Here is a 13920-nt window from a genome sequence, read left to right on the forward strand (position 1 = left end):
CGAGGAGGATTCCTCGCTTATGATGCAGTGAGTGCTATCGGTTGAAGAAGTAGATTAAATCGGGAAAACTTAAAAAATTCAATACTTCACACCTTTAGCGTTAACTCATAATGTGCATTAATTTACTGATATTTTAACTGAGGGGAGGTTTGCTGACTGGAGGGCCACGTCAGCCTTCCCCCGTAACCACATCCAAAGCGCATGTTCAGTGATCTGCAGGGTTTGATCTCTTTCAAGTGAAGTAAAAGCTTCTAGATATTTTTGAACATTGCAGAATCCTAACAGATTTTCACCCTCTCTCCCCACCAGCGTTTTACAGTTGTCATGACTAATTATTTTTTAAGAAACTTTTTTTTTTCCTAACGCATTCAGCTTCGTTTTTCTAACAATTTCTTTCTCCTTGTTAGCACTCCTGTGTCATCCCATTTGGTGACCATTAACTAAGCAGCTCAGTACAGTAACATGACAACTGGCACAAACAGATTTGGGACAGCAGCTGACCCTTCGTGGCCTAGGGCTTGGCTGGCGCAAGCAGGGGCATGGAGAGGACCAGGCACCAGCCAGGGGCGGAACGCAGGCATCCATCTGTTGGCGCCTTTTGAGAAAAAAATGGAGAGGATGCTCTGGCGAGTCAGCCCAGGTTTGTTGGGAAACAGACATACTTCTGTCATATGATCATCATGTACAGTGATCTCACTGACCTCCTCCAGTAGGTCTGGATGGAATTTGTCCCCCCTCTCCAAACCACCATTGCGTCTTCACCCTAATTCTGTTAATAAATCACCCCAGGCCCTTTCTCAACCCCGACACCCAGACGCTTAGTCACAGAGCAGCTGGTTCTACCATTGAAATATGTATCACATGCAGATGTGCTTTTTTTTATTTAATTGAAGTATAATCAGTTACAATGTGTCAACTTCTGGTGCGCAGCACAATGTCCCCGTCATGCATATACATACGTATGTTCGTTTTCATATTCTTTTTCATTAAAGATTATTTTAAGATACTGAATGTAATTCCGTGTGCTGTATAGAAAAAATTTGTTTTTTATCTATTTTTTATAGATAGTAGTTAATTTTTGCAAATCTCGAATTCCCAGATTTATCCCTTGTACTTTGTAACATCGAATTAAAACTGAACTCTTTACTGAAGAGATTCTCGCCGGATTCTCAGCTGCCGCAGTCTCCATCCTGCGGGGTGATGCACACTCCTCAGGGCTTCTGTGCTGTGCTTTCCCACTCGCCATATCCCAGGAGGAATGTTAGCTGAGGAGAATGTGTATCTTCATCCTTCCAGGGTGGACGGTATTGGATGCTGGAATGGGATTGGGATTCAGTAAACTGTGAATGGATTTCCATCATTCCATCCCTTTCCCTTCTTCACTGAGCCCACAGGGTGCTTCCTGTGGTGGTGGAAGGTGTGTGTGCGCACGCGCGTGTGCGCACATGTATGTGTGTGTGTGTGTGTGTGTACATGCCCTCACGTGTGCTGCTTTTCCCCGAAGCCGCACCAGAGTACATTGGCATTTCGTCCTCTGCTGCCCTCCTGGCTTGTGAAGTGTCTGCATTTTGGATTTGCAGTTCTCACGCCAAGGGGGTGTGACTGTTCAGCCAGGAGGTGCAGCTTCTCTAAGCTTCTGGCTTGAGGTGAGAATAGAGTGTCATTTAGGGGCAGACGGAGGGAGGAGAGCTGAATTTGATGGAAGACGAGGGGCAGATGGGAGAAGGGCAGCTCCCGCTCTGCCGCTGGCTGCCTCAGGCTGTATTTGGACCCCTCCTCGTGCACCTGGGTCTCAGACTGGGGGGCTAATGCCGGATGAAGGGCCTCTCTGGTTTGCACCCCCTCTCCAACTTAGTGCCTGGGAGGTGGGTGGATAAAAAGCATATGTCCTGGGTGTCCAGAGACCGCTCCTGGCACCGTGTGGCCCTCTCTGTGGTGGCAGGGGGCCCCAGTGTGCTGTGTGTGACAGTGTGTGGCAGGCATGCCGAGGGAGGGATTTTGAGGGCACTGGAGAACAGGCATGTGGCTTTGGAAGACCAGAAGCCGCCTCATAGGTTGGAGTAAGTGAACATTCTTCGAGTATTACTGTGAAGCACTTTGGATAAATTAGCGCTGTTTTGCAAGGAGAAGGAGGATTAAGGGCACATACCTGATCCCTGCAGAGCATTTGGTATAAGCCTTTAAATCATAAAAGAAAGCAAAAGGAATTTTCCCGGTGGGAGAGGGGTACTCATGGGGAGAGCTGGATAATGCAAATGAAGCTTTCAGGTGATCCAGTTAATTAAAATAGAGGGCAACAACTCAGAAGTCGATGGCTAAAGGAATTTGACACCCACTCTTGGGGTCCAAACCATTGCTTTAGTTTCGTCCCTGAAGATTTGCTCTTGGTGTTAGATTCCAGGACCAGGGTAGCCTGGGAACGCTGAGGGTGTCTCCGGGAATCAGCCCTGGACAGGAGATGTGGGCGGCCTTTCCTTCCCCTCTGTGCCCAGGCCAGGAGAGAGCCTTGACCCTCTGGGCCTCTTACCTCCTGCTAGGGGGAGCCCTTGGCCCTGGGAGGCCCCTAGCTGGGTCTCTGGTTAAGAAGAGGCTGCCAAACAAAGGCCCCTCCCAGGGCGGCCGGGTGAGGGCAGCTGTAGGGACAGGCCTGAGCTCTGCTAAAACAGCCCCTGGGCCACGCTGATGTGTAAATCGGCCCAGTGGTTGAAATCGGGGGTCTGCAGGAAGGCAGAGGAGAGAGCGGGCAGAGGGAAGGTTGACCTCAATAAGGAGGTTAGTTGTGGCCAGCTCAGAATTGTCGGAAAGATGAGAAGAATTGCAGTTTGGGACACAAAGACTACAGCAAGCTGCCGGCAAGTCTGCTAAGGTTGTGTTTTAGGGCGGGGAATCTAAGGAGGGGCGAGTCCAGTTAGAATCGGTTAAAATCAAAAAACAAACAGAGACCAGCTTGGAAGTTCCCCGAGCAGACAGAACCAGCCCGGGCAAACAAACAGAGCTCAGTTCAGCTTACTTTTCAAGACCAGCCCGACCTGGGTCTCTATCTTGTTGGTGCCTCTGGAAACCAGAAGCCAGACTTCCCAGGGCTGAGGCTGTGAGACGACCCCTGGCCAACTCCTTATCACGGAAGAAAATGCCAGTGGGGAGGGTGTATCAGCGGTCGAGCGCGTGCCTAGCATGCACGAGGTCCTGGGTTCAATCCCCAGCGCCTTCGTTAAAATTAATTAATTAATTAATTAATTAATTAATTAATAATAAACTTAATTACCCCCCGGAAAACAAAACAAAACCCAGAAATGAACACAACATTGTAAATTGACTAGACTTTAATTTAAAAAAATGCCAATGTTATCAGTTAGGAAACTGATAGACCATCTCAATATATAAATAATTACACATCCAAATATAAACACAGAAGTTAAGTCAGGCCTCGCTGGGCAGTCAGTCCTTTGGCTTTGTTTTCCTGGAGGCACATGTGTGAGATTTCCCATTTTATAGCCTTTGGTTCCATTTTGGGTTGAAATTCTTTGACAAGGCAAAGATGGAATTAAATAAACACCTACCACCGTGAGCACTGAGTTGGAGGCTTGTAGTGCATCCCGCTCTGCTCCCTACACTTTCAGAGGAGGGTGCTGTTAGTGTTGTTCCCATTTCCAGATGCACACACTGAGCCACAAAGACCTCTCCTGACATCAACATGTGGAAACAAGAGTGTTTCTGATGGTGACAGCCTCCACGGGGTCACAGTCCATTAAAAACGAAATCCAAGGTCTTTTTACCCAGAGGACAGATGATCCTAGATAGTGTGTGATGTGGATTTTGAAGCCCACTCCCTGACTCACTGAGATACTAAAGGCAATCGTGATGCAAAACTTCGGTAGTCAGAATAATTCTTGAAAGCAACTGAGGCTCCTTGGAAAGTAATCACTTAGCTTTGTGTGCACGGCTCCAGACAGTCCTGGGTGGACGTGAGACAGGCTGGGACTTGGGACCCTTTGCTGCAGTGCTTGCACTTGGACAGAGGTCTCCTCGAGCAACAGAATGCAAAGAAACTGCAAGGGACTGAAAACAACTGCACGCATGTACAGTTGGGGCAAATTATGAGCAGCAAGATACAAAAAGACCAAAACCCATCTGCTACTCCTGAGGTGCTGGGAACAAAAGCAGGGTACTGTGCATGGTCCCTGCACACAGCACCACCAAGGGGGTGGGCAGACCACCTAAGCCACCTCTCCAGCCCAACCCATGGTCCGCCTCTATCTTCACCCAATTTAAGGGACCAGCTTGCCCCCTTCTCCTGTTTTGAGCAACTTGTTTTCACTCCCTTGTGCTGCAGCACAAATCCCAGTAAAGCCTTGCCTGAATTTCTCGTCTGGCCTCTTATCAACTTCTATTGATTAAAGTGTCCAAGAACCTGGGTCGGTAACAGGTGTACGTCCATGTTCCCGTACATGTGGCATGCGGTCCCACAGGGGACGTGTATGTAATTCCATGCGAGATCATCTGGTGCTTCTCTGCATGGAGCATCCTGCGTGAGCATCTCGCCTGCAGCCTGTCGTTTCCTTCTATGGAGTTCTCATCTAGCTTGCATGGATTTTTTGTGGGTGTGTATGTATGATTCCACAAACCACATAACATAAAATTTAGCACCGTAACCATTTCTGAGTGTACAGTTCAGTAGTGTTAAGTATATTCACATTGTTGTGCCATGAATCTCCAAAATTTTTCCTTTTGCAGAACTGACGCTCTGTACCCATTAGACAGCAACTCGCCCTTTCGCTCTTCCCTGGCCCCTGGGAATCACCTTTCTACTTTCTGTTTCTGTGGATTTGATTCCTCTGCATAATTCACATGAACCATTTGTCCTTTTGTGACTGGTTTATTTCACTTAACATGATGTCCTCAGGTTTATCCGCGTTGTAGTGTGTGTCACAGCTTCCTTTTTAAGACTGAGTGATATCCCCTTGTATGGATATACCACATTTTGTTTATCCATGCATCCACTGATGGACACTTGGGCAGCTTCCCCCTCTTGGCTGTGGGTGACTAGTGCTCCTGTGAACACCGGTGTTCACATACCTCTTCAAGACCCTGCTTCCGGTTATTTTGGGTAGATCCTCAGAGATGGAATTGCTGGATCAATGGCAATTATGTTTCCAATTTTTTGACTGCCCTATTGTTTTCCACTGCAGCTGCACCATTTTACATTCCCACCAACAGGGCACAAGGGTTCTAGTTTCTCACATCCTTGCCCAGACTTGCTTTTTCTGTTAAGTGGTATCTCACAGTTTTGCTTGCATTTCTCTAATGATCTTTTCATGTGCCTGTTGGCCATTTGTATGTTCTCTTTGGAGAGATGCCTGTGTGTGTCTTTTGCCCATTTTCTGGTCAGTTCCTTCCACTCCACGTGAGTCAGCGTCCCTGCATGGCCCTCGAACTCCCTGTGCCTCTTCCTGGAGTGGCGTGTGGTGGCTCCCTTGCCTCTCTGGTGGTCGGGAGACCAGGAAAACCTCACATTCCTTCCACCGGGGCTCTCCTGGCACAGGTTGCCCGCTCTGGCTGGATTCAGTCCATTCCACAAGGGCAAACAAGGAGGTGTTTCTGGCACTGTTTAATGGACGTTCTGTGAGCCCTCCCCTCTCCACTGCCCTCCCCCTCTCTTTCTCTGCCCAGCCCCGGGGTTGAAGTTGCCTGTGTTTTCATGGCCTTTGAAGAAGCTTCACTGCAGAGAAAATACTGCCTTTACTTACATCCCTGGGCTATAAACAGCACTGCCTCAGGAAGCAGTTTCTTCTGCCCACAGGTGAGGCTCAGCAGGGGACCCAAACCCAGATGCCTGCAGGGCTGGGGGGGGCGGGATGCGGAAGCCAAGAGCACGCTCCACCGAAAACCTCCCACGTTAAGGGAACGTGCGTTTGCAATGGGCTTTGTTGGCCAATCAGAGGACCTGGTGACAACTGCCAGTCTTAACCTCACGTACTTCATCTTGAAAGGGCGCCCCGGGGCACAGCCCGGCTGTCCTGAAGCCAAGACCTCACCGCTCACAGCGGCCCACACACCGACAGCACCACATCGCCTGGGAGCTGCTAGGAATGCAGCATCCTAGGCTGCACCCCACGGGGTCAGAATCTGCACTTAACAAGCTCTCTGGGTGGTTTGTGTGCTCGTTAAAGTGTGAGAGGGTTGGTCCAAAGGGATTACCTCAGAGGAGACACTCACAGTTGGTTCCTGGCTGCTACCCAGAGAATGGAAACTTAAGATTCACACAAAAACCTGTCTACAGATGTTCTTAGCAGCTTTATTGGAAATAGCGCAAAACTGGAAATAGCACCGATGTCCTTCAGTGAAACGACGGATAAGCCAACCGTGGTCCATCCACACTATGGAATACTGTTTTGCAAAAAAAAAAAAGAAAGGTAATTATATGTACAGACATCAAATTAGATAACTCTCAAAGACATTCTGTTGAGTGAAAGGAGCTAGTTTCAAAAGGTTATGTAGGGGAGGGAAAAAAAAAAAAACTTCTACCCTCTTAGGTTCTGTGGCTGGGGCCTGGGAATTAAACTGACAAAAGGAGAAAAATCATACTGACTTGATGGATGTTGATATTTTTATGTGCATGATGGCGTCATGGGAAAAAAATGAAAACCCAAAGGAGTGGTCAGACTTGGGTGCTTATATACTGTATAAACAAAGGGTGATACATCATGGAGACATGATTAGACAAAGGAAAAGAGTTTGGGCTTCTAGGGGTAGGAGACTGAGAAAGTGACTAGGGAATATACATGGGAGACGAATGGTCGGTAAGGGGGTTATTTAGTAAGATTTGCTCACTGCAGGTGCATCTTGGTGCCACCTTTCCTGATGGTGGCAAGGGCTGCCCTTCCCATCACGGCACGAGAGGTGGGGATGCCGCCACAAAGGGAGATTTATGTCCTGCTTTTAGGCCAATGAGGGAGGGCAAGGAGCCCTTTCTGTCTCTGCTGTTTCTCAGTTGTCTTCAGCTCAAAATAATTTTTGTGCCAGCGTGGCGTATTTGAGGGTGGCGTGTTCTGATCCCCTGGAGTTTATATACTGTGTGATTCACTTTTTCTCCAAAAGATAAAACTAGAGAGATGGAGAAAGAAAGCTCTGTGTGTGTGTGTGTGTGTGTGTGTGTGTGGCGTGTGGGCGTGGTGTGGATGTGATGGTAGAGGATAAGAATGAGAAGCATTTTTTGGGTGATGAAACAGTTTCATGGAGATGGTGGTTGCAGTGAAATGAATCTCTTGTGTTAAAATGCACAGGTTTTTTTTTTTTTTTTTAACAAATAAAAGTCACTGAAAATGCAGACAAAACATAAACCAAACCCCAGTGCTTCAGTGAATAACCATGTGCACATACCCTTTCACACCTACAGGAGCTCAGTTTGTAGGACGGGTTTCCTGGAGGTGGGCTTGTGGGGTCACAGATGTGTGTGCCTTTGTAAGTGACAGAGACAGGTCACGGTCCTCTGAAGTTGGTCCCGGTTACACCCGTGTCTCCACTGACCCTCAGCCTGGCCTGGTTCCTGTGTGATCTGGCCTCGTGGTCTGTGCTAGGTGATGGGGAACGCCACCCCTTTTAAAACCCCGTGTAACATTTGTTTCCTGGACCACGCACAGGCCAGAGACACACAGGTGGACCATCCTGCACCGGGATGGGTTTCAACAGCCAGCGTTCGTCCACTTGGCCTTCAGTTAAGCTGAAAGAACGAGCCCCTCCAGCAGCCTGTCAGCGGGAGCTTGGCCCTTTCCGTGTGCCTGTCATCTGGGACTCGGTGCTGGAGCAGCCCCAAGGCCCTGCCCCTCAGGGCTTGGCCACAGTCCCCCTGTCGGCAGCTGAGATGGCCCCAGGGATTTCTGGACGAAGCACAGCAGCCCTGGCGTCCTGATTTCTTTCTGGAGTCCACCTTTTCCTAACCCTGCCGCGCATCACAGAGCTCCTCGTCTCTGCCAGGCCTCCGGGGTCGGCCGGTTTGCCCCTCCAGTGCCTTCCCCAGTGGACACAGCCTCTTCTCCCGGGGCGGGGCAGTGGCGTGTCCGCACTTGGAGGGTGCGTCCACGCCAGGAGGCTTGCTGTCATTATTCCCTCGTGAAAGCTGCCGTCTCGTCTTTCTCGGGGTCTCTCCTTTCTCACTCCCCCTTTTAGCACAAGGCCTTGGGGTCAGTCAGGACCAGAAGAAGCTTGGTGAGCCGATAACCTGAAAGCTTTTCAGGCTGTGTCCAGCACCCTGCTCTGCAAATCTTACTACCTGCCGGGTGGTTCCCGCGTTCAAAGCATCCTCGGGAACTCACGCTGGGGAAGCAGAGCTGCGTGCAGACCCAGTGACTGCCCAGCGTCCCCTGCAGGATGACGCCTCTGTGGACAGTGCACTGTCACAGATGTCAGGGCCCGGGTCCCTGCTCTAAGTCCCTTACACACAAAAGTACGGGTGGGAGGAACAGCGAGGTGGGTGGGGGTACTATCCGGTGTTCTGTGTCGGAGTCATCCATGCTGCTGGAGGACTGAGGCCCGGGAGGCACCTCGTTGGATGCCTTGGTCTGATATCCCCATTTTTGCCAAACTTTACCCTCCAGGATGGAGACTTCCCAGACCTTTACTCCCCTCGACGTTTACATGGTGTTGACCTTGGCGTCTGTTTTGGTGAATATTTTTTACGGGGCTGTGGTCCATTCTAAGCTCCTTGCTGTCGACCAGCCAGTGCAAGTGGAAGAAAGGCTAGTTTGCATAAATAATGGGTCTCTTTGGAACCATGGCTGTGAACTTGACTGCAGCCTAGTAACTAAGTCTGAAACCGCTGGGAAAGGGTTTGCGGGTTTGGGGTGGCGTGTTGGAGCAGTTGTGTCCGTGCTGGGAGCTCCTGGCCCCTTTGCCTCCTCCCTTGTCTCCTTCAGGTCCAGCCGGCTTTCAGTCTCACCAGACTGCTGTGTGTTTTGTGTTTGCATTTTTATTACAATGAGAAAACACAGGTAGGTGAGACCACAGGGTTTTTCCCGCCCTTGTGTAAGGGCACACGTTTCCTCTGATAGTTCAGGTGTCTGGGCAGCTCAAGTCTCTTTCCAGCCAGCAACAGCATCGCCACCATCCTCTGTAACCCTAGCCAGGGTACCAGCGGGGGGCTGGCCTGCGGGTGCTATCCAACAACACACGGGTGACGGTGACGGCAGCGTCTGCAATGATGTCACTCTCTGAGAAGCCGAATTGTTACTGGAAACAAATAGAAACATGGCCGGTGTCACAAAGAAGCAAAGTGAGGTCCTAAGGTTGGTCCTGCCCCCTCCTTCCCTCCTCAGCTGTGACCTCTCCCTGCTGAGGGATCCCAGGTCAGAAGCACCTGGCGCTGGGTGCTGGGCGCTGGGCACTGGGTTGCTGGTACCAGTGGCCGTGGGGCCATCCCATGGAAGAAGGAGCCATGACCTTGGCCTGGAAGATGCTCACAGTGGCCCACAGGCCCTCCCTGGCTTCAGAGGCATCTCCCAACTGAGTTGGAAGAGGAAATGAATTAGGAAGAAGGCAGATGGACAAGAAGAATAGAAATCTAGACTTCTGTGCATGGAACATAAAGCACAGTCTGAGAGGTTTTGCATGAATCTCGGCAAATCGGCACCCGGGGCAGTGAGGCCTCAGCACTGCTCTGCTTTTCGGGAGACGGAGACTCCAGCGAACCATTTCTCTTGCTCGTAAGTGGCAGAGGCAGGATTTGCACGGGCATTTAACTGTAAAGATCAGGTTTTGTTCTTTTTTTAATGCACCAGCACCTTTCGAGGGCTCGGTTTCTGTATGTGGACCTGGGACAAGGATGGGCAACGCTGGGTGAGACTATAGCTGAATTTTACTTCCGCTCTCAGGCTTGCTGGCTCAAGACTGAGAACCTGCAGGAAAACAGAAGGTAAAAAGGAGTGGCGCAGGTTCCCAACCTTGCACCGCTGATGTTTTGGGGCCCGATAGTTCTCCGTGGTGGAGGCTGTCCTGGGTGTTGAAGGTGTTGAGCAGCATCCCTGGCCTCGACTCACTGGATACCCAGTGCGCCTCACCCACAGTCTGACAGTCAAAAATGTCTCCAAAAAAGAAAGAAAATAAAGAAAGAAAAAGGAGGACACCATGAACTCATCTAAAAAACAGAAACAGGCTCGTGGACACAGTAAACGATCTTGTGGTTATCGGAGGGGAAAGGATACATTTGGGAATTCGAGATTTGCAAATGTTAACCACTATATATAAAAATAGACAAAAAACAGATTTCGTTTGTATAGCACAGGGAACTATATTCAATATCTTGAAAAAGAATATGGAAACGAATATATGTATGTATGTGCATGACAGGGTCATTGTGCTGTGCACCAGAGATTGACACGTGGTAACTGACTGTACTTCAGTTAAAAAAAAAAAAGAGTTCCCAGGTGTTGTCAGGTGTACCCGGGGGGCAAAGTCCTTTTCACCCACTGAGAACCACTGGAGTAAAGGCAAGACACCCTTAGGGAGGGCAGAGAGGGAGTTGGAGCAGGAAACAGAAAAGGGTTTCATTGCAGCTTCCTCTAACCCTCATATGTGCAGATCCCCAAAATGAAAAGGAGAAATACGAAATTAAAGTGGGAGAGAGAGAAGAGAGGAGGGGTGTGTGTGCGCGTGTGCATGAGAGAGAGACAGAGAGACGAATTGATCTTTGAACTTGGTTGTTCTGTTTGAAAAATTCTCCATAAGCAGATCTCCCCCCAGAAGGGGGTTCTGTTCACGAGAAATTACCTTCCGATGAGCAGGGAGGGGATTAGCTTTCCTCTGGCTGGCAGTCTCTCCGTTCTGCCTCCCTCATCCGGGAGCGCCCCCCCCCCCCCCAGCCTCACAGAGATGTTACGGGAAGAAAGTGGATTTCCTCTGAGTTATGCATCGGGAAAGAAGGTCTGAGGAAGGCAGCCCACAGCGCTGGAAGGTTGGGTAGGAGGCACCTCATGCTCCCGTTTTCCTGGACCGGGAAGGAAAGCCTGGGAATGTCAGCCCCCATCCGTGTGCCTGGGGACGTCAGCCCACATTGTTATCTTCATCAGGTCACGTGTTTCTTGGACTACAACTGAGTAAAGCCGTGCGGTTGGAGCCACAGGGGTGACTCTAAGTCCCCGAGTCACGTGCGTGTGCCTGCTTCCTGGGTGTCCCGCGAGTGTGTACGTTCACGCGTGCTTTTGTGATAATGACGGGGGGGGGGGTTCCCCAGTGCCGTTGGTTGTTAAGGCAAAAGTGCTTTAAAATACCGAGCAGAGGGCACACCTGCAGCCTCAAGAGACAGAAAAGGCAAGTCCCCCCGTGGTGATTACCCATGATTGATTAGTTTAGGGCTTCTGGCTGTGAAAATAAAAAAGCCTCAAAGGAAAGCCTAAAACCACCATGATTTATGAGTTTAAGGGTCTCCATTAGGTAAAACAACGTATTGAAAAATGTCCCTTTCTATAGGGGCAGGGGAAATAAGTCATGTCTGGTGGTAGGATTGCTAACTGAATTCTTCCAATAAATTCTTAAAGGAGACGCTTAGAAATGACAAGGACATTAATTGATAGGAAAAAAATCTCAGTTGGCAATTACATGCATTTTTATGATAACCACTGTCAATGGTTTTTTTGCTTTAATGTATTCAATATTAATGCTGCAATATTGTAACAATAAAATACAAATGTGTATGTTGATGTTGTGAGAGCCTTTGCCTTTCCAGATGAAGAAATCAGATGTCACCCAGTGTTACCCACCGCAGCAGAAGACACTCAGGAAATAGAATATAAAGACTTTATCAAGTTGTTTCCAATGCATGGGGGAGGGGCTCGCAGGGAACCCTAAATATAGCTGCGTCTCTTTCTGTGCAGTAGAAATATTTTGTTATATAATTAGTTTAATTGTTAACATTCTTTAAAAAAAATTCAGAGAATCTCATTCACAAAATTTCCAAGGGGGAATTATTTTGTTTTACTCAAAAAAAAAAAAAAAAAAAAAACTAGGTTCTTTTTGGAAAAGGTTAAATGCGCTAAAACGATTCGGATGCAGGCTGCCCCCCTGTGTCCCCACCTAAAGTGTTCACACTGACCTGTTTCTTGTGTAGCTTCTGTGACTATAAATAGCCCAGCCTGGGTGTGACCGGAGGTGGCCGTGTGCTGTCGGTTCTCATCCTGCTTTGCCCACTCCTGAGTCTGTCTTCACTATCTTTCTGCATCTTGTGCACAGGGTCACTTCATGCTGCAAGCCTGAAATAGAGATGTTTGAAATTCTTTATCAAGGATGGTGTGTGTGTATGTGTGTGTGTGTGTGTGTGTGTGTGTGAGATGGCAGGAGCTCACAGGGTCCTTTGAGGGGTAGACCAAACAATCCATGAAAAGGAGTCTAGCCCCCAGCACGGGTTAAGGGCTTGAAACTTGTGACAATTGCTATCATGATTATTTAGGTACCACGTTTATTATGATCTATTGCATGTAACCATTCTGCGTCAAACCAGTACTGGCTGTCTATACTTTGTTGAGAACTTTTACATCTATACCAATGAAAAATATTGGTGTGTGGTTTTGTTTTTCTTGCAATGTGTTTGTCTGGTTTTGGTTATCAGGGAAATACTATCTTATAGAAGAGGTTGGAAGGTATCTCCTCTTTGATTTTCTGAACGAGTCTGCAAAGGATTGGTATTAATTCTTCTCAAAATGTTTGGTAGAATTTACCGGAGAAGCTGAATGGTCCTGTGCTTTTGTTTTTTTCCCCAGGGAAGTTTTCTGATTACTAATCAAATCTCTTTACTTCTTACATGTCTGTTCAGATTTTCTGTTTCTTCTTGAGGCAGTTTCAGTACTTGTGTTTCTGCAGGAATTTGTCCGTTTCATCTGGATTATCGGGTTTGTGGGCACACGGTGGTTCCTAGTCTTCTCTTTCAGCTCTCTTTATTTCTGTAGGGTTGGTGGTAATGTCCCCTCTTTCATTTCTGATTAGAACAGCTTGCGTCTTCTCCCTTTTTTTATCGGTAACCCGAGCTAAAGGTTTGTCGATTTTGCTGATCTTTTCAAAGAACCAACTTCTTGTTTTATTGATTTTTCCCTATTGTTTCTCTATTCTCTTTTACTTATTTCTGCTCAAATCTTTATTCTTTCCTTTCCTCTGCTGGCTTTGTGTTTAGTTTGCTTTTTTTAAAAAAAATAAGTCCTTAAGGTGTAAAGTTAGATTATTGATTTGAGACCGCCTTCTTTTTAAGGTAGACATTTAAAGCTATAACTTTCCTTATAAGCACCGCCTTAGCTGTACTCTGTACGATTTGTTATGTCATGTTTGTTTTTTGCTGCCCTCAAAGTATTTTCTAATCTCCCTTGTGGTTTCTTCTGTGACATATTGGTTATTTAGGTATATTTTGTTTAATATCCACGTATTTGTGAATTTCCCAAATTTTCTGCTGTTTAATTAATTTCTAGTTTCATTCTGCTGTTAGAGAATATACTCTGTATGGTTTTAATCCTTCTAAGTTTATCGAGGCTCATTTTATGGCCTAGAATATGGTCTGTCCTGGAGAATGTTCTGTGGAAGCTTGAGAAGAATATGTGCCCTACTATTGGGGTGGAAATGTTCTGTAGTGTTAGGTCGGATTGGTTTGTAGTATTGGGTTTTTTAAATTTTTTATTGAAGTATACAGTTGATTTATAATATGTTAGTTTCTGGTATACAGCAAAGTGATTCAGTTATATATACATGTGTGTTTATATATATATGTGTATATATACATATTGTTGTCCATTATGATTTATGACAGGGTATTGAATATAGTTCCCAGTGATATACAGTAGGAACCCTGTTGTTTTTTGACTTTATATATAGTAATTTGCATCTGCTAATCCCACACTCCTGATTTACCCCTCCCCTCCCCATTTTACCCCCTGATAACAGCAAGTTTGT

The 13920-nt window shown here is 47.6% G+C and overlaps 1 protein-coding gene across 3 annotated transcripts in view; it reads left to right on the forward strand.

Annotated features, from left to right (window-relative positions):
• Positions 1-13920, forward strand: part of ROR2 (receptor tyrosine kinase like orphan receptor 2) — a 212987-nt gene that overhangs the window by 142003 nt on the left and 57064 nt on the right. The window contains exon 1 of one of the 3 annotated variants that reach the window (XM_032471034.1): positions 604-640. The exons of the other annotated variants lie outside the window; for them this stretch is intronic. Within the exon in view, the coding sequence (XP_032326925.1) occupies positions 610-640 (31 nt within the window). The 5' untranslated portion in view covers positions 604-609. Of the gene's footprint in view, positions 1-603; positions 641-13920 lie in introns of those variants that run through there. 3 annotated transcript variants of the gene reach the window in all.

The sequence above is a fragment of the Camelus ferus genome, chromosome 31 (genome assembly GCF_009834535.1).
Source record: "Camelus ferus isolate YT-003-E chromosome 31, BCGSAC_Cfer_1.0, whole genome shotgun sequence".
Classification (NCBI taxonomy): Eukaryota; Metazoa; Chordata; class Mammalia; order Artiodactyla; family Camelidae; genus Camelus; species Camelus ferus.